This window comes from Manacus vitellinus, unplaced genomic scaffold, assembly GCF_001715985.3.
Source record: "Manacus vitellinus isolate BGI_N305 unplaced genomic scaffold, ASM171598v3 scaffold_43_pilon, whole genome shotgun sequence".
In the NCBI taxonomy this organism is placed as follows: domain Eukaryota; kingdom Metazoa; phylum Chordata; class Aves; order Passeriformes; family Pipridae; genus Manacus; species Manacus vitellinus.
Genome location: NW_021940560.1, coordinates 6,964,449 through 6,986,368, shown reverse-complemented (window position 1 = coordinate 6,986,368; position 21,920 = coordinate 6,964,449). Strand labels below are relative to the sequence as shown.

The 21,920-nt window shown below is 39.1% G+C and overlaps 1 protein-coding gene across 1 annotated transcript in view; it reads right to left on the bottom strand.

Annotated features, from left to right (window-relative positions):
* The window catches only part of TMEM163 (transmembrane protein 163), a 37,966-nt gene that overhangs the window by 7,186 nt on the left and 8,860 nt on the right, over positions 1-21,920 (bottom strand). Inside the window, exon 3 of the mRNA XM_018078844.1 lies at positions 12,542-12,638. Coding sequence (XP_017934333.1) covers positions 12,542-12,638 — 97 coding nt within the window. The remainder of the gene's footprint in view (positions 1-12,541; positions 12,639-21,920) is intronic.

Genomic DNA, 21,920 nt, shown 5'->3' with positions numbered 1-21,920 from the left:
ACTAAGGAAGGACTGGGAATATTTGCTTGCTGTCAGTCTAGCAAGGAAAGTTGGGAGCTTTCAGAAGGTCTGAAATGACAACAAAGCAAAGATTCAAAAGTCTGGACAAGCTTTTCAAAACAACACTGGAAATTTGAGATCCTTGTCAAAATTATGCCTCTAAATGTTATGCATCTCTCTTAAAAATGTGTATTTTCAGTGCCCAAAAACTTAATTTTGATAGCCTGACAAATTCTGATTGGTTTTGAGATTTTAATCTAATCTCATCTAATATTTCACCTAATATTAAATATACAACATATGTATAAGGCCTCAAAATAATCTGAAGCAGAATGCTATGTTCCACTAACATAGTCATCTCTATCCTAGCCTACTGAGCTGGCAGCACAGTGCCCTTCCCACACTGCCCTACAGACTGTGAGCTTCCCGTTGATGTGTGAGTTTGGGTTTTACTTGTTTGGGTTTTACCTTTGTTACAGTACAAGTGACAAGCAAACTTCCTGGCGATGCTCTCAACAGCACCAAGGCCCCTCACTCGCTAGCAATGTGTGAGGAGTGGCTGAAAAGAGCAGTGCAAAGTTGCAGACCTGATGTGCTCCCAGCCATGCACAGGCCAGGTGCTGGTCCCAGCTCTTCACTGGTAACACGTGTTGGGTGCTTGTTCAGCTGAGCCATTGACACCTCAACGCTGCATTTCTCCTGTGTCTCACTTGACACAATGACTCATTGCTCTATGACTACATGAGAGTTCTTTTTTCTGCATCACCTCACAGACCCTCCAAAGACTTAATGATTCCTCCCAGTCATCCGTACCTCTTGTCTTTGCCTTCCTCCTCAGCAAAGCACAAGCTTTGTCATTACACAGACTTGAGCCCTGTGGACCCAGTGGAGGTGACAGGGTAAATTACTTTGCTATCAACAGTTATGTTACTGTCAGCCTTAGGCTGACAAAATGCAGTTTTCCTACACCTGTAAAATTCTTGGGTATGCACTTGCAAACTATTACAAATTCACATTGATACAGATGTTCAGAAATCCAGTTATTAATTCAAAATCTTGAAATAGTTATGCCTTATTTCCTATTCTATCATGCCAGGTTTCATCTTCTGTATGGCACATTATTTTGAGCTGGTGCAGTTTTTTCTTGTCATAGTGTATCACAAATTTTTTAAGTGAGCTCAGTTATTTTTTTTCCTGAATGTGTCACTAAATTCACAGTATGTAGAAATGTGTCTTTCCATTTGTTCTGCTATACAGTTGTGATCTAAATGAGTCTAGCCACTCTACTGGAATCCAAGAATGACTTAAATGTGATTTCTGAATGAACTCGTGAATTCCTGAACAGGCTTTTTATAGAGAATACATATTCACGATCTAGAAATTCTTCATAAGTTTAGAGTTTGTCTTTACTGAATCGCACTAAACAAGCTCATTTTGTTGCTAATACTAATCCAATAACCTCTGATAAAGCAGAAGACCTGACAAATTGAAGCTCCTTTGTTATCATAACGGACACAGGAAGAGAAGAAGTTAGAAAAACTTGCTCTGAATGCAAACACCTCAGCAGTTTCATGCTGTAGAACTGTGCCAAACAGATTTGCAGAAGATGATTTTTTTCCCCCCATCTCTAAACCCCTAAATCTAACCAGTATCCAAAATCACCATCTCCAGTTGTGTGCAGCTTTTCACACGAGCCACAGGGAGGCGGCAGATCCCGCAGGAACTGAGCGCACGCTGCGGGAAGACAAACAGAAGAGGGAAAAATCTTTTGAACTCACTTTCCTCAGTACTTCCCTATGTTTTCCGCATGTTCGGGCACCAAAGAGCTGGAAAAAGAAGAGTGAAGCTACTTGGCAGTAACAAAAGGTTTTGCAGGTGTAACAGATCAGCCCAAACCAGGCAGGCTGGTGTGATGGCCAGCAGCATGAACAGCCTGGCGGCACATTGCCTGAGCAGGTGAGGGTGGAATAGGAGAGAAAGAGCTAAAATATGCTGCCTTGGCACTTCTCTGATGCAATGATCAGAAGCTGGAACTGTTTTAGGACAGCAGGATTCAACAAATTACCTGAGGGAGGGCTGCTGTGGGCTAGGCACCTGGGCTGGAGCTGAGCCTGTGGAGGTGGCCAGGCGGGATGCGTGGCTGGCAGACGTGCTCTGCTGCAGTGCTATGGGCTCTGAAGAGTTAAACACGTCATACTGTGGCTGTGAAATGATTCCCATAAAACTAACTCATCCTTTGGAGAAATGAAGGAAAGAAAAGCCATAATGAAGACCTAAATTAATAAAATAAGCCTGGCCATCTGGCACCTTCTCCCTCTGGATCTTCCCGGAGCCCTGCCCTCTCTGTACCCCTTGCCTTCCCATCTGACAGTCATTAGGAGCACGAAGCACATCCAGCCAGACTCACTGTACAAGTCCTTGGTATTATTTTAATTAAAGCAGCAGCAAATTGTGACAGATGATAAAAATTTAAATTCTGATCATTTCCATATGATAAAAGCTTCTCAGTGCAGTAAATAAAGCTCCTTCCTTTTCGATTTCTTTTCATCATATTCCCTCATCACTACTACACTGTACATGACACCTTAATTAAAGGACACATATATCTGATTAGATGGCTTCATATTTAATCCAGCAATGTACATAAAACAAGATGCCCATCCTGGATTGCCTTCTCATTACACAGCACTCTAATAGCTAAAATGTCTTAAGATTTATTTTATGCTGTGGTTTTATGCTTGCTTTCCAGAAAGAAACCTTTTCTAGGATGCTCTTTTACCTTTCCTAGGAAAGGAATAATAGAAATCAGCAGGCAGCCTTCCTCTAATTCATCCAAACATTGTCCCCACCAGTGCAGCTGAGAAGAGGTGTGTGACAACGGTTCTGTCCCTGCTTTCAAGGATTTCACCAAAAGCAGCAATAATCTTATGGCTTAAGAAAAAATTAGTTGATTATGATGGGACTTTTATCTTTTTCTGAGTCTAATGTAGGAAAATAACCAAACCAAACCAAAACAAAAAAAATACCTCACGGGGTTCCTCCATACTTGGTTTATTAGGTGGAGATATTTTAATCCAATTCCCAGCCTACTAGCTAAGTTTCAGCTGACTTGTGTTCCTAATCTTTTCCTAGAATGCATTTTGCTGATTCTGACCCTAAAACTTAGCCTGGATTTCATATATTATTTCTACCAACTCCCCTCTGCCCGCTCTCCTTTAGTCACAGTCCTTTCACTTCCACTTTGGGGATGTAAAAATGTTCTCATTTCACCTGCATTGTACAGTGTTGAGCCAAAAGATATTCACTGGTATGGGAGGAAGCAGGTATATCCAGCGTTCCTCCCCAGTGGATACAACACATAAAATATTACGATTAAAATCTATGTGTGACCCTCCTCTCTGTCCTTCCTCAGTTGCTCATTTCAGTGCAATCCCAAAACAAGCTGTTTTGCCCACCTCCAACAGTGCAGTTTTCCTTCCACTCCCCTGCCTTCTCCTCAGCTTCCTCTGTGAACCAGCCAAAGGCCTGGTTCTTCCTCACTCCTGCAGGAGTTGGGCATTCTTGTACCACCTTCTTTATGCCAATTTTTCTCTTCCCAGAGAATCTGGTGTCTCATGATGCTTCACCTCTCCTCTGCTGAGCCTCACTCATCCTGGCTGAGGAAGCAGGGACATATTTCTGGAATGATACAGATGCTGTTGGCTGGAGCAAAGTCATGGCTGGCCCAAACTGAGCTGAGTTTGTGGTGTTAAATATTAATTTTGCCCATCTCTGCAACTCACCATCTGTCTCACAGATCCCAACAATGACCCTTCTTCAGTCCAGGTGACCAGTCACCGTCCTCCCCAGTGCCCGTCAGGTTCTGCTCCCACCCTGCTCCCCATCCCTACCTTCACATGCTTCCCACTCCCTCCCTCTCCTCCAGGTCCCTTAGCAGCTGTCGTGTCATCTGGGCACACTGGCTGTAGAACATGTTACTTAGTCAAAAAGGACTGGCTTCCCTCTTCTTCCCCTGAAGGATTGTTACAATACAGACAGTAACAGAGATATTTCTAATACAAACACTTTAAAAAAAAAAAAAGTCCAAATCTCTATCACACTTTCTCCCAAGCAATAAATAGTTTATGCAATCAGTCTAAAGGGAGCTCCTGGGAAGCCGGAGGGTCTCGCTCACTGCTGAACTTCAAAAGGAATAGGAGTTTTAATTGCACTCCACTGTCAGAAAACAAACCAACAGCCCAGTCTCTGACTCAGGCAGGAGACAGTCTCTTCACATGGAGATACAAAGATCTATTATTAGTGCCAAAAAAAAAAAGTCTTATGAATGTTTAAACTTATTTCTTTGGTGTGACAAAGCAATTCTCCAGCACGGAATGTTTTTTCAAGAAACAGATAACGAAGACAGGGTGTTCTGAATGCCCTGGGATGGCACCGAGCTCTCATAGGCGACCTCAGGACTCCTGCAAAGGGTCTGCCTGAACCTTTAACATCACTTGTGCTTCCTGTCTTCCCAGGATTCATCCACATTGTTTTAGCAGCGAACGGTTATAAAACATAATTTCAAATGGTATTTGCCCTCTCTCAGCAGAGTCTCCCTAGGGACACTGACATTTTTCTGATGAGTAGGGAGCTGAGACCAGCAATACATTTCACATCACCTACCAAGTAGTGAGCAGTCATCAGCTTTTCTTTGTTATCACTCTGAGGTAAAATCTGACAGTAAGGCTTTCCAAAATTCACCTGAACAAGGAGCGAAGTTGTTACGTTTTTCCTAACCCTGGCTTACTCATTAGTTCAAGCATCCACAACATTCCCAACAACCTGCAAGAAGCACATGTATTTTAGACCAAACTCCAAACTATACAGAGCAGGGAACAATTGTAAAGCAGGATTCTACCGTATAATTAATGTATATGGCACTTTGGTTTGAAATGGTAAGCAATAAATTATATATAAGAGATTAGAAATGTATAGGCAAGTATGTACAAGGACATATGTGTATGTAATGACAAGTATTTTTTATATTGCTATTGACCTATAATTCAGTTGTTGGCATCATTAAATGTATTTATACATTTATGATGGATTTATTTTAAACTATTAAATTAGTAAATAAATTAGAACTCACAAAGCTACACTGTGCCACCCCTACTTTCCCATTTCAACTGTAATCAATATCATGATAGTGTAACATATGGCCTAATTTTTCAAGTGGTTTCATTTATAAAAGCATTGGAGGCATCACATCAGATGGGCTGCATGTCTTTTGTACACAAACTGATTATATTTTTCCTTCTTTGTTCTGCAGGAAATGTCACAAATATGGCATGATGCTTGCTTACTCTTGCAAAAAAGTGTCCTTTGCCATACTAATGAGGACAAATGCCAAGCTGCATTGACATTACATGTGTTATACTATTACCCAGGGAAATGCAAGCAGTAACTGAATAGTAAATGGATATTGATTTACAACCCCAGGTGAAATTAAAACAGCCATTCTCAGTGTTGGGCTGGGTTGGGCTTTTTGAGCCTTCTTTAAGGAACAAGGAAAGGTCTACAGATTCTTTGTGGCAATAGTAAAAATAAAGCACATCATTCACACTTAAATTATATTTGTACTATTGAAGATTATCTAGTAATGGCATGATGAGGGTAAAGGGGCAAATGATAAAGGTTTTTTGATCATGGAGATGACAAGCACTAACAATAGCAAATGCAAACACAAAACAATGCTCAAAATCTGTGCTCAATTTGAGTTTGAGACTCCTTTCTCAGTGTATTAGCAAAATGTCAAAGAATCACTAAAATTTACATAGAAATCCAAGTGTGATGTCACTGGGAGTGTGAATATCACTATTCCTCCTCATTTGTAGTGAAATGTGTGTGTACCAAATCCTCAGGGACAGCATTGGCTGTGGATACAGCTCTCTGAAACATCAATAAAGGAATGGTAATTCCTTTCCCTAGTGGGAATTATCTTATTACGGACAACATGGGTTGGAGAACAAATGCTGCAAGTAACAATAGGGGAAATATCCTGAATCTAGGAGAAAGCAAACCTTATTAAATTATTTGAGTCAACAAGAAGTGATTCTATTTTGGGTTCAACACTCAACATTGTCAGGAAAAAAAATCTTAAATTATGTGATCTGAGAAATATTCATTTAAAATTAACTGGAAGGGTAAACAGAATGAAGGGCTTCTATTCTAATGTCAAATACTGATTAGCTTTGTAAGTCAGGTGTATTGAACAACAGCTAAAATTATCAGAAATTTCAATTCCAAACACTTCAGAAAGAAGAGCAGCTGGCCTACTTATTGTAGCACTTATTCCAGCAAGTGTAATAGGAACAAAGGAAAAAAGAGAGAGACAGGGAGAGGAAAAAAAAAAAAAAAAAAAAAAGACAAAGATCTGATCAGTGAAAAATATTTCCTTAGGGATCGATGATAAGAAACTGAAACAACTGCAGCATATTGAAGCAGACCCCTAAAGAACAAAGATTCCCAGCTATATAAAAAATAGGGCAAGAACACAGAAAAGAGTGGAATTTGTAAGGTTCTCACACATTATTGACACATCTCTCCCTTCTGCAAAAAAATTGTTTTCTTTGGATTTTGTGATCTTTCCAATTTTTTTTGAGTTTTCCAGGTGTACAATAGCACGTCCACAGCTACTCTCATTGCAAACACTCACATAGTGTTTGGGCAGATCCACTCTACAGCACATGCAGAGAAATTCCAGGACAGTGTCACTTAAAAATTCTGGGAATGGTTGGGGGCACTGTATGGGCTCTATACAGCACATATACCCCTACTTTCTACAAGAAATCTTACCCAAATACCTCAGCATCCCAGTGATAGGGTAAGAACAGGAGAGAAACAGCAAGATTTCCTTCAAAACCAACATGTTCCGAGACAAGTGGAAAATATCATCACATCTCTAAATTCACAAAACGAGAAAGCTTTAATTAAAAATATTTTCAGGCAAGTGAGAATGGAGGCCACAGCTTGATAAAGTGACTTGCATGTATGTGTTGATGTAGGGCAGAAACTGCCTCTACATACACACCCACACACAGATTGCCATCAGAGGATAATGAAGCTTCTCTTCGAATTCAAGCTGAGGTTACTTAAAAGACAAATCCCCCCTGGAATTGACATGAAAACTTTATTCTCATCATTTACTCCTCTGTCCAAAAAACAGAGACTCATAATTTGTATTTTCAATGCTCACAAAAAGCAATGTCCAAATCATCAAAGATGTAGGAGAAAAAAAATCCATTCCACTTCTCACTGAATATTTTCAATATTGGTAGTTTCCAGACTTTTTGGACAAATAGATCTCTTTAATTCCAATGTTACTCCTCTATCTACCTTATCATCAACCCTGAAAGTTAACTCATTTAAAAATATACACAATTTTATGGATCATTGTTGAAGAACACTGCTCTACATCACAAATACTGAAAAGACCAGGACAAGGGGGTTTATTTTAAACCCTGAGGATTAATATGTATCTCAATTACTTGAAAACGAACTTTTCCCCATGAGAATAAGAAATGCATAATTAATACAAATACAGAGTTATATAGTTAGTGTGTAATTAATTCTCTGGCCAACTCTCCTGACACAGAATGCCAGTTTTCAGGGCAGGCTTCTTTTTAATCATAATATAAATATAAATTCTGTGCACAGGGAAAACCATAAGTTTATCTAATAATGACAATTTCTGAACTTGCTGTTAACTGCAGGAGATGAAATCTACAGTTAAAGTTCTCTAAAAATATCAATTCAATGCTCAACGGTAATTTGCAAAAATGAACATATTGCAAAAATCCCTGGTGACCCCTATATTTGGAATTCTGTGGGCTCTTCAGGCTTCCTCATGTAAAATGGAGATAAAACTAAAAAGAAAGGTATGAAGAAAGTAAATGAAGACCAAAGATGGACCTGACCCAGTATGGCCACAGTTGCTGGTGCTTAGAGAAAACACACACACTCCCAGGAGTCAAACACTTGTCATTAAACTTACCCAAGTTCTTTTAAACTAATTAATCTACCTAGTCATTCATATCCTGCCTTACAGGCTGTATCATAGGCCCTGCCACATCAAACAAGGAAACCAAAAGGAAAAATACACCATTTCTGTGTTTCCCAAGGCTTTGAAGCATTCAAAATAATTACAAAAAACATTGCCTGTGCTGAAAGCTTGTGTTGTGACATAACGCTACCTATGAGCAGCACTGAGAAATGCAGAAAGTCAGGAGCTCTAATTGTCCTCTCGTCTCTGCCAGTGCAGATCAGGAGTATTGTCATTCACAGGGTTTCAGCAAAATTACATTCAGCGTGGGATAAAAGAGAATTCAAATATGTGACTGGAAAATGTCTGACTGAGCTGAACCTGAGCTCCAGCCCCGTAAATTAAGCAGCACCTCTCTGCAGTCTGACAAGAATCTGTGGATGTTTAAGACCCTTCCAGGATGAGGTAGTCGAGCTGGAAATGTCATTAATGTGTAAACCTGTCATTCTCTTCTTGGTTCTCTGAATTCTGCTGAGGATCACCAGACCTGCAGCAGAAATCATCATGTGAAATGACAACAATACTGAAGACTCATGTTTCTAAATGCCCACATAATCTCAAAACATCTGGAAGAGTATTTCAAATTATTTCTTAGTCATGTGATTTTTATATTCTTTCTTACTGATAGTATTTTCATGAAAGCAACGCTTCCAAGATCCAGTTTAAGGACAACAGAATCTCTGCATTAAAGAATTCCTAAATTCTTTCCAAGAAAATATCTTTTTTGTAACATGCATATTAAGAACCAACAGATACAAAACTGATGTATCTCATCACAAGAAATACAGCGAACTTCCTCTAATTATTCAGAAGTCACTGACAAGGCTTTAAGGGTTTTAATCATAGTTACTTCCAATTAGCAAGCAGATACTTAATTGGTCAGTCTGTTTATTTGCTTAAATTAAACTTGACCATATCATACTATTTTCTTCAAAACTTACTCAAATTAAAATGAACTCAGAGAAATTATGACAAAGTTGCTGAAGTTTGCCAGAAATTAAGATGTAAAAAGGGACGCTATAGTTTTGAGAATGATGCAGTTAGTCATGTTGCTCTGCATTATTATCATTAGGGTAATCTTGACTCCCCCACAAACAGAGCATTCCAAACCAGCTCCATCTGCAAGGCTGACAGTACTAGCTTTGTGTTCAGCATCTGAACACCATTTTCCAGTTGGGTTTTAGCCACATTATCTCTCTTGAAGTTGAAGTCACATGGCTAAAATTTCACAGGATCCTTTACAAAGTACCCACATCTTCAATGACCTTCACTTCACCAAAGAGCAATAGGATGTAAACCGTACCCAAAAAATCATGCGACTCACATGTGAAGGTTTTGTTGAAGTATACATCCTTTTAATCTAGTGCAGAACCTTTCCCCCTAGTTTTATACCAGTTTGGGACACCAGTGGAGTTACACTACCTTGCTCACACCACAAGGATACTTCCCTGGTCTCAGAATAGCACGCTAATATGGAATCCCAGTGACACAGAAATCACCATCAGAAAATATCTCAGGTCACTATTTTGATGCAGAACTGGTTACTTCCCTGCTAAGCAAAATCAGCAGAAAACACTGCTCTATTATTTATCCACATATGTCCATCATTAAAGCTAAATTACATGGTAAGGTATTACAGAAATTACTATTATTAGCCGTTAGCTCATCAGTGGTCCAAGAAACAGAAGATAGCACCCTGGATAAAGGAGTAGAGACAGAAACTTCTCTCCCTTACTGATTTATTTTGAGTAGATTTCCACTCTGCTCAGGTGTTAATGATGCTGCCTGGGCAGCTGCAGATTAACTGGGAATACACTCAATAAACAAAACCCCAAACAACTGGGAAGAATGATCATTTCTGCTGAGACACTGAGCTGCTAAGGGAGCAATGTGCAACCAGAAAATCAGCATCAGGTTCATGCCCAGCCAGCGCAACTGGAAAGGTTTCTATTGGACAACACCCTTTTTCCCCAACTATTTTTAATGTTGGCAACCCTCAGGCCATGACTTGCAGCAGTGATGCTGTTCTCTCAGCCTTCCCATTTTTCAGTGTTATTCTTAGTTTACACAGAGATGTTTCACCTGTCACACAACCCCTCCTGAATCAGTTTCCTGCAGTGAGATGTACTGAAAGACTTTGAATTTAAATTCCTTGCTATGTTATTTAAGAGACATTGAACAATAGTACCACTGCTTTTCATCCCATGCTCCAACCTACTTTCCAAGCAAAATTGCAAGGTATGAAAAACCTTTAAGTGTGTTCATGTGGCTTTTACCCTACAGTAGTCATCCACAGTCCGTGCCTGGCCAGATACATCTTTCAAACTGTTGATAGCACTTCAGTGCCTAAATGAGTGAGCACAGTCACAGGAACGGAATTATCTATCAGTGTTCTGATACAGTTTCAAATGGAAGCAGTATCCACCTGAACTTTTACCGACTCGACACAGACTTAGCACACCAAACTGAATCCAAGGCAGTCTGTGATAAAAAGGGATCTGTACAAATCATTCTTACAGGACACTGAAAATGCAATGGGATGTTCTTTTCAGGGATATCCTTCTGTAGTTCTGATTGCGGATTTTTCCCTACTGTAACTTTTTTAATTTAAAAAATTAAAAATGAGGATGTAGAATATCCCTGCAAATCACAGAAAATTTTTATAATGCAAATAGGAGACATTTCTCCCCTGTAAGAAATGGAGCCCTAAACTGTAGACAGAATCCATAATGATGGAAAAGTGAGATATAGATGATACAAGTTTTAAATTTTTGTTCTAAATGTTTTAAATGTTTTGTTTTGTTGGAATTCTTAGGGCATTTGCTCATAATGAAGTAGACCGAGACATCCGAATTAATCTGATCCATGCTACCATAAATTCACCAAATTGGTGTTTTAATTATCATTGCAGCCTCCCTTTTCCCTTCTGCTTCCCTGAGTCAGCACTATATATTACATTTTCTCACTAAACAGGAGTTAAACTGTAGCCAGATGCACCATTTGGGTACAGACAAGTTAAGAAGTTGTCCTTTAGCTGGTCATCACAGTAGGGTCTCCCCTCACCCCCACCTGTCTCTCCTTCAGCCTCGCTGGCACGATGGCACCCATACCCACTCTCTAACCCAGTTCTGTCAAAATGTTTGGGTTGAGTTTGAGAACTGCTTACTGGAAGTGTTCAAGCTAACCCAGATCGTTTTGACAGAACCAGGCTGGTGAACTACATGTGCTGTTGTCCTGGCAAAGCTGAGGAGGAAGTAAATCACGAAGACTGGAAAAGACGGAAAGTCAAATGCAACAAGAACATGAATCAGCTGCAGTCAAACAATGCACCTGGCTCCAATTCATGATGTGTAACTCATCTTTGCCCAAATTTCACTAAACTACTGAAAATAAGTTTCTGTAATTGCCCGGCTTCCTGGAAATCTCCATGAGAGCACAGGACCCACTAGGTCGTCTGCCCTGCTAACAGAGGGTAAAAAGATGAAATTCCATTTTGGCTTTTTTTTTTTCCAGCTCTGCCTCCAACTCCTGGTTGAAAGGAAGGAGTTTAGGTTTCTGTTTAGTACCATGTTGAGAATGGCACTTGGCAAGGTGACCCTAGATGCCAAAGACTGAACACATAACTGGACCAAACTTCATGAGAGCTGAATACAAAAGCTCCAAGTTAGGTTGTCTATAACAACTGAACTGAAGCCTCATTTTGTTTAAGCACATTAGGAAGAATCTTGTGGGAGTGGAACCATTGCCAAGTGGCTTTCCCAGTGAGCAGCTGGTTTGGATGAGCAGAGCTCAGAGAAGTTAATATCCAGTACTGAAAGGAAGCAAGCAGGACAGGACAGAGCAGAGCTGAGAGAAAGACCACTGGGGAGAGCTGCTCTACAGGCCAGGTAGGGGCTGGCTTTCACAATGAAAAGAAAGCAGAGAGTAGGAGAAAAGCCCTTTGTGATGCTCCATGGTGAGCCAGTCAAAAAGCCAGCTCTTTGACCCAGCATGCTCTCCTCACCTGTTTCATTCCTGCTACTTGTATATGGCTCTGGAATTGGAGGCAAGAGCTGGAAAACAAAAAAATGAAATCCAAAAATACATTTTTTTCCACACTGAAAATAGAATACTGAAGCCATTGGAGTAGGAAACCATTCTTCTCATAAAATTCTACTGCAGTCATTAAGCACAGAGATGCCTCCTCTGTAAGTGAACTCTTACAGTCCCATGTAAAAAGCTTTAAGTGGTTACACTGAGAAAAAATTTGGGTTAAGCCTATAAAAACTCATAAAGATTAGACTCCATCACATAAGGAAAAATACTGCTTGAATCCTAGGACCAGTATGTGCAACCAGGCAGAAAATGCACCTGCTAGAGCTTTGCAGAGTTCAGGGGGGCTGCTGAAAGGAGACACTGTTTCTCAGTCTCACTGGCAGGGCAGAGAATAAAGAACATTTGAAGGAACAGGAATCACCTTACCACTTCTGGAAGCACCTTCTTCGCAAGATCGTGGATGGCTTTGATCACAATACATATAGATGACAGGAGGAATATGACACCCAAAATAACACAAGCTCTGGGGAAAAAATAGACAAAAATAAATAGAAATGTTAAGAAGGTATTTGAAGCTGCCAACTCTCCCACTGCTGAGGGTAACAGAATATTAATAATAAAAAAATGTCTTAAGGAGCTAAAAATAGAGACTTAAATTAAAGAACAGAATGAAATGTCCAGTTCCTCTCCGGTTCTTAAAACCTGGATTATGAATGAGAAGACAGGGCATACCAGATGATGTTTCTGGGCATACCAGATGATGTTTCTTTCTCTCTGATATTTCAGAGAGAAAGACCTGCCACTTCTGCTCCTGCTCATTTATCATAGAGTCCTCTAGAGATCTGTTTATCTTTATTTGTTTGTTTTGCTTGGATCTCCCATTAGAAATAATCAAGGGAGCTTCATTCTCTTTACCAAACCAGGACAGATGTTTGGTAAATCTGGTCAGCAGCACGACAGAACCTGAAACATCTGTTTCCTTCCCAAATCTCCAAGAAAAAAATATTTTAAGTGCAGATATTAAAAAAAAACAAGTGCCTCCCTTTGTAGGCTGTCCAAGATGCTCTCAATACCTCAGTTTCATCAGATTAGATGCTGTGCAGAATTAGACTCTCTCCTCCTGTTCTGCAGAGCTTACCACCCATTCTTACAAAAAAGGCAAACAAATGCTTAGTGAAGAGAACATAAAGTAACAGACAATAATTTGCAGAGAATAATGAAGTTTTGAGTAGGTCAGACACACTGAGACTTACAAAGCACATAATGCATACCCAGAACCTCACAGTAAAAAAGAAAACCCTTGCTTTTGTTCAAACATACAGACTAGTACTACTCTGAGATGGTGTTCCTTTTGCTGTGAAATACTACATATAAGGCTTTGGTTTCCTCTACACCAATAATTATAACCGTTCTATTACAGTGTTGCTATATCTGTAACTCCATTTTACTAACAGTTCTTTGTATAAAAATCTGTTACCACAGATATACAGTAAGAGCAATTTAAACATTTAAAGTATGAAATAGTTAAGAAGTGATATCTATATGTACATTTTTTTCTTCAAAAGCTGTATTTCCTTTGTTATTCATCTGTTGGTACCTGTCTGGTAGCTCAGGTAGCTGATGCTATAGTTATTCCCGTAGCACACTACTATTTTCACCAGCTCAGCCATCAGGGCCATGTGGGGGTTGGCAGCACATGCCATGTTCACAGCAATCTCCATCCCAAGGCTGGAGTGGAACTGGCACTGCCCTGTCTGGCTCAGAGGATGCAGCAGCAGTGGCACAGGTGAGGAGCTGGTCATTTTACCCCCCAACACAAGTGACACTAAATCACACTGCGGACAATCCAAACAATCCTACAGACAACTTCTCAGTTAAGGGGTTGCCCTTCTCCAGAGGAGTACAGACAACACAGAGGCTCACATCCTCCCCAGGAACAGAGTGGTACTGCCGGTGAGGTACTCAGATAGGAAAACTCTGCTACACCTATTTTAAGGTCGATGTTTAATACCATTGTACTAACTTGCAACACAATCCTCATTCTTGTTAAACATAACCTGTTGTAAAAGGCAGGTAGAAAAGGCTTGAGACAGTCTGCTGACCCCAGAGTCCTTGCCCTGGGCTCAAACACAGAACAGAAATCTGGCCCGTAGTCTGTGACAGAGGAAGAAACTCACAGAATGGATTCTCTGCAATCCTGCAGCCAGAGATGATCATTAAATGTTCATACAGACGAGACAAAAGTTCATCTCCCAAAAAGAATGACTAAAATCAAATATTAGTGGGATTTCCACTTTCTATTGCACACTTGTGAGCAGGTCCCTGTTCTGCAATAAATTCTTTTAAGAGGTTTGTAGCTTCACTCTATCTGAACGCAGAGAGAGACCTGTCTGTGTAACACAACACAGAGACCTGTCTGGAGCCTCTTGAACTGCTTTTGTTAAACTCCAGACTTCTCGGAATTATCTTTATGCATTACTTCTGTAATATTTAGCACTGCCATAACAGAAGAAGCTTATATTGCACAATCTTTCACAACAGATTTTGTTGTGACAATGTTTTTTTTAATTTATTTATTTTATGTAAAGAATCGTATACTAAAGGTTCTGCTCATTTACCTGGGACAAATGCAAGTGTGAAATATCTTAGAACTGGTCCACAAAAGTTGGCTGACTTGCCTAAGGCCATTTGCTGAGCCAGTGACAGGTTGACATAAAACACCTATACTTTCTGTGAGAATATGCTGACATTTTTGTCTGAAAGCAACTCTGAAAGACAAGGTATTCTATCACTCCCAGCAGGCTTAAACCCACACAGCCAGAAACCTGTGAGCTGGAAACTATGGATTACACTTCCTTATGGCAGTATGTGTCGTTGAATGCCAAAGGTATGGGAAAGAGAAGACAGCAAAGCACCATCACCTTCCCTTAACTTACCTTTTATTCTCTGCATACTTCTGAGAAAGACAGGCGAACATTCCCTAAGGGGAATGCACTGGCTGGATTCAGTTCTGACATAAATTGGAGAGTTTGGAGTTATTTCTGTAAAGTCTCCAACCACTCAAGCCTAACAGCAAATATTTTGCATCTTTGCCTATGCCAGCAGATACACAAAGACTTCAGCAACCTTGATCTGCTTCTCTTATTCTCAAGATCAGTTTTACTCTGGCTAAAGAATTCCCATACACCTACTTAACCAGAAATAGCTCAAGTAGAAAGAAGACAAGCAAGATGATAATAACAAAGACAAGGTTATTAATAGCAGACAGAAATGCACTCTTAGGTTTGAATCAGCATTCAGTCATGATATTTAGCAAGCCTAGCTCCCCCTTTATATGCTGGCTTTTGGAGTCCACAGCCATGTAAAATTCATGAGTAATGACAGTGCAAAAGTATATGTTTATTGTCTTCTTGAGTGTCTCAATTTATCTGCAAAACCACTAGAACACAACATTGCATAGCATCTTCTTTCAATCTTATTTGCCAGAAAAAAATAATTTCTAACTCCAAATCACACAAAATTCAACTAAAAATTTACAAAACAAGAAACCTCCAAAAATTAATCTGAATAACTGTGGTACATAATAAACAAATTTCAATTGGTTATTGTAAGTTTGCTCTACTTTCACGGTATTGGACCGCAAAATTTTTAATGCAAGCCTTGTAACTTCCATCTGCTGACAATTACTGCTGTGTAACTAAATAGTGTTTCCAACTGCACACTAAGGGTGTTAATGCCAAGGTGGTTGGCAAATCCAATTTCATTAATAACATTCAATTAAATTAGAGGAGCCAACTGCCATTTCTAAACAGGTTCAAGTCAACTCAGAAGTACCCATAAAAATTAATGAGAGGAGTTATACAGTGAGGTTTGACTGATTTTAAAGATATTCCTGACTTGTAATCGCCGTGGTGTAGCAAATGCTCCTCAGTCTCCAGGTTCTCCATGATGACTGTCAGCAATTCAGACACTCTGGAGTAGCTGGGACTCCACCTAATGCCCTCATATTCCAGAATATTGGTATGTTCTTGCTAAGACATGAGGAGGGTACTTTTTTCAGCAACCCAACAAGATGGTATCCTATGCCACCTGTACCCCTTAAACCTCCAGCACCTGTTGAAGATCCTGTACTTATTTTACACCCATTTCTGCCTGAGTTAGTGTAAGAACTTCCCACTAAATATTTACTAAATCATTACAGTTATAATTGATCTATAATGCAAAATAATTGATTGCTACAGGTTTGACAGGCAGCAGGAAAGACCTAATGAAGAAAGCGCGAATCTGAATTCCCCCTCAGTTCCATGTAATATATTATTTCTAAAAAGAAAAATGAACAGAGAGAGTTTGGTCAAAACATTTTAAAACATAATGGAAAAGTGTTGTTTGATTTTCAGAAGAAATGAGCTCTCTGGAATCTTTCAGAATGTAGTATATTTTAAAGAATAACAGACTAATTCAGAAACAAAAAGGTGAGAGCATCTCTCTGATATCCAGGCAACAATCAACTTTTAAGTCAACTAAAACTCAAACTTCCAACTTAGAGCAATGACACGTGGAAGGCTAGAGTAATTAAAATAACATCATTACATTGTCAGTAAAGAGAATTCAATATTACAAATTCAACAGTGAAACTACCACATCTTCTTTAGTTTGCTGGGTGTCAGTAGCAGATCATGATCTGCCAAAGATACTTCTTGATGTGTTTTTGATATGGTATTTCTACCTGCAAATCCATGAGATAATACAAAGTGCAATTCATTGTAATAAAAATTAACTCATCAATTTTGTCAACTTTTCAGTATTTGTCACAGATGAAACACACTGTTAAATTAGTTGTACTGCAGCCTCAGGCATTGTGAATGAAATTATTTACACTCTCAAAACTGTCAAAAACTTTACACAGCTTTTGAGCTTTGGGTACTGCCAGTTCACTCCTAGAGGAATTCAGACATGTATAAATCCTAAAAACTAAAGCTTGGTTCTGGGTGTGCTACATCCTGGAAATTTCCAAGACATTCTTCTGAAAGCAGTATTACAACCCACATACAACTCGTTTATATTTATACAACCCTATAAATATCCATTTTGTATTACATCAGCCCTGGATATTTGCACTCATATCAATCAAAACAAGATCAATGTAGCTGCATTACATGACATACAGCTGCCATCTCATCTTTTCCATAACATATTCGCTGCATGGAGCTCTAATAAACATAATTCTTCATTTTGATGACAAATTCTCACAACTCATAACTAAACCAGAAAAGGAAATCAATCACTGTGAGCACCTGATGGTCTTTCCCTTAATCAAAAATTTGTCACTTTGCATAAGTTAATGGCTTTTCAGCAGGTAGCTATGAAAAGTACTGAGATTCAGGGATTTCCACCTCCACAAACTGTCAATTTTCAAGCTGCTATTAGTAAGTTAACTTTTTTTTTCCTCTTTTTATCACAGAATTAATTTCCTAAGGAGAGTATGTCAAATTATTCAATTCATTTGCATCTAGCAGATGGAGCAAAACAGCCTTATAATTCATGGATTTAGCCTTAATTCTATCTTATATTTTGCAATTAATTGTTATGATTCCCTGTAGGGAGTGATAAGACTAAAATTCTGTAATATTTTCGTCATAGAAATAAAGATTAATCTCACTCAGATTTCTGTGGTGATTAATCTTCAATGTAATGAAGGAATTTTACCTTTAGCATGGCTCTTGTCAAGCACTAAATACCCTTTACATGAATTGGCCCTTCCAGCCAAAGAGACTGCTCTTCAGTGTGAGCAGCAGTCAGCTTGAAGTGAGACTGCAGATTTAGATTCTCAGCTACTTGTCTTGTAACATTTTATAAAAAAACCCTAGATATATATAATAGTAGTGAAATTACAAATACATGCTGAGCAACAAGCTCTGCTATATACTACCTCAAAAAATATCTGGGGTAAGCTACATAAGGGTGATTGGTAACAGAGTTTTCCTCATGTCAACCGACTGCTTTAAAATACCAACACAAGAGGTTTCCCTTCTTAATTATCTTCCTCCTGTCTTTGTGGCAAATGGAATACAGCACCACAACACCAACACCAGTTTGTAATGAAGCTCTTGGTAATTGCTCCTCTCAAGTTAATCTGCCCTCACATGCAGCAAAGGTGGTGCAACAGAATTAAGGATTCAGAAAAGATTAGTGATGCATGTGAATGCAATCTGCAAAAATGTGTTAACTTTCTCTTAGCAGCTCATGGAGGCAGTTGTTTTGGGGCAGTGGGGAGGAAAAAGGGCCTCATGCACTTGGTAGTTTGTCTGTTACATCCTGGACCTTATTTTCCCACCACACTTCAAGTGCATTGAGATAGTCCCTGAAACGTGATGACATCATGTGGAATAAAACAAGTTTGTCAGTAGCGGTCTAATTACTTCCCACTTTTGTTAACATATGGTACAACTAAAATGCAATATTAGAAGCCTAATCTTCTTGTCAAATACTGGGCTATTCTCCCACCATTTTTATTCACTGCAGTATCTCAGACTACTTACCCTTTTTTGATTAGATGAGTTATTTGGGTTTTTACTACTTTTACCAATATGAAGAGGCTTGCAGAATAATAGAACAGCCCAGGTTGGAAGGGACCTCCAAAAATCATCTGGTCCAGCCTTTCAAGGAAAAGGGAGCCTAGATGAGATTCTCTAGCACCCTTACCAATTGCATCCCACGATCTACCATGTCCATGGGGAGGTTGTTTGAGTGACTGACTGATCTCACCGTGGAAAATTCTTTCTTGTATCAAGATTTCTTACCTTATTCGCTGAAAACATTTTAATAACTTCAGCTGAGCTACAGAAGTAAACATGAGAGAGAACTGAGAAAAAATCATTATATAAACCACTAGCATTTGTCTTAATATTCTTGAGGTAGAAACTCTTTTGTCACATTTGCAAAGCTGCCATCGAAACATGCTTCAGGTCCTCATCCAATTCTCTGGCAGCCACAATACTCTAAGGAAAAGATAATACTTCTAATTTCTACATATATTCTTGTTACCCTACTAGAACCAGTTTACTCTATTTTAATTCTGTATTTCCATGGTTGTTAAGAATCTTACCATTATATATCTTCCTAAGAGAAATGGGGTTTCCACCCTGGAAATAGTGGAACAGTTTCCCAGAGAGGTTGTGGAGTCTCCATCCTTGGAAGTTCTCAAGACCTGACTGGATAAAGTTCTGAGTAACCTCTTCTGATCTCACAGCTGACTCTGCTCTGGTAAGAGCCTGCACTAGAGACCTCCTGAGGGCCTCTGCAACCTGGATTATCCTGTGATCCTATTAATTTTTATTCACAAAATCTTTAACTCTGCATTTTCTGTCAAGATCTTTCAGCACTAATGGCTCCTAATGGCCCACAGAAAAGGAAATGCTAAAATCTCTACAGGCTGTTTTCACCACTGGAATGAAGAGATAATGTTAAAAATATTACTTTGCAGGGTACTGTAACTGCACATTAAAATGAGCTGCAGGCCACTGAGAGCAATACGAGCTCTAAACCCAGGAGTAATGTGAGCTTTTTCAGCAAAGCTGAGCAAATCAGTTTTATGATGGATACAGGATTTAATCTCTGAATAAACCCACCAAGGAAACCTCTAGAGTTTAAGTAAGAAAAAAAAATTTAAATTATAAAAGTAATTATTTTAATAAAAACTGTAAAATTGCTAATTCATGTTTCCCTATGATTAGAATGGATTTTAGTATTAGTGGGTGGCAGAATGAATATTATGTATGGAATCATTCAGGGAAAGTCATATGGCGTAACATAGAAGGCAGTTCCTCAAGAGGTTTTTGCTGACAGAAGTTAGGAAAATATTTTGAACATTCTTCACTTTACAATTCTGTATCTCTCTATACCTTTTTATCAAGTGTCTTCTGTGTCTAGCCACATGACAGGAATCCTCTTGTATCTCTTTGCCTCACTGATACTCTTGTTTTCATTCTTTCTTCTCAGACCCAAATACAAATTACGTTCTATGAATGCTCCTTCATCAGTCACTTGGAGCTTGCAATAACCTGCAGCACATTTCTTCTAGATGAGAGGCTGTCAGCCTGTTTAAACAAAGCTAGGCCTGTTTTCATTTAATATTTGTATTATGGCAGCTCTTATAGTCTGTTTACAGTAGCCAAGTACCATATTCCAGTCACAGCCAGCCCAAGATTTCTCAAGCACAGGCAAAAATTAATGATGATAACTGAAGACTGAGAACTTGGGGGGGGTGGGGGGGGGAAATCAATTTTTGGTCACCAGCAAATGATTTTCTGGTGGCAAACCAGTGGGATCTGACTGATGGGGATGAAGTGGAGCAGGGTTGAGAAATTGGAAGAGAACTCAGAACTAAGTCAGTGGACAAAGAATATAGAAAGGGAAAAAGTCTGAGGATGTTTCAGAGAAGGGAATGAAAGTGTTCTGGTTTGCAGTCTTTTTGAGGCTCAAGGGATTGCTGGGGAAGTTGCAGGTGTGGTCCTCTGCAGATCACGGTAATACACAGGCAAAAAAGGCAATATCAACCCCAGTCTTGAAAGTCCTGCTCATTTGTCACTCTCTACTGCTAATCTGAAACTTCCTTGTGTCCAATGAGGTAGTTATATTGCTGGTGGTGTAACTTCTCTGTTATCAGGTTTAGTTACTGAAGAGGTTTTGGACACTGCAATGTACAGAACCACAGCTGTTCAGAGTATTTACACCTGCCTGCAGGGTGAAGAGGGAATAGAGTCAATTTAAGATGCACTTTAAAAGGAACAAAGTGGGCTTGCTGTTCATCACACATGTTCCATAATCCACCCCCAACTGCCAGAATCCAGATCAGCATCATTACAGCTACTCCTTTTTCTCACCATAAAAAAAAAAAAGTCCAAACCAGGTTACACAATAAACAGGATTCAAGTAATAGTACAAATTACCATTGAAAGTCAATTTCTCAATTATTTTGATATACTGTGGAATCACAGGGTCTAACCTCTTCTTAAAACACATGAAGGGGAAATGCTGTTTATATCTGAAATTCAGATTAGCTCTGCTAGCGATACATTTCATGTTGAAAATGTTATAGGCCTCCTAAAACTTTTATTATCCCTTAGGAGCTCAACTAGTTGCTGGAGAACAGGGTGTTTACATCCTCTATAATCATGAAGCTCAACTGGGGCAACAGTTCCATAAATAATTTGGTACTCCAGGTATTAAACATCTGCCAGAAAAAAACCCTAACAGACATTTCTACAACCTGGGAGAGTTTGAAAACTCTCATGACCTATTTTCTAGTCCCTGGTCTGCACAGACTGTGCAGCTGCACTTAGAGTACACCTGCCTTACAACCACCCTCCTGGCTTGAGCACTGCTCCCAGCCTTGCAGCAGATGATCAGAGATTCTGTCATTCCCCTGAAGCTGGAAATTAAAGCTTTTAGAGAATTTCCGTAATATTCGTTTTTATGGTGATTATCAAATTCCTGTACAGAAGACATCATATCCCTGATTTTATATATATCAATACTAGTAAATACTAGTATATCAATATATATATTGATATATATTATATATATCAATACTGTAAATACTAGTCAACATACACAAATACTCCTCATCAACTACAAGTGAAGTGAGAGTTTTCCATAAATTAAATAGACTTTGGATCTAACTCCAGTAAAATCATTGCCAAGGCTACAGATGCCACAGTTTTCGAAACAGATTTTAGAATGTATAAATATATACATTTTCAATTTCATATTTAATATAACTTCTATGTGCGTTGATTTGCGTGTG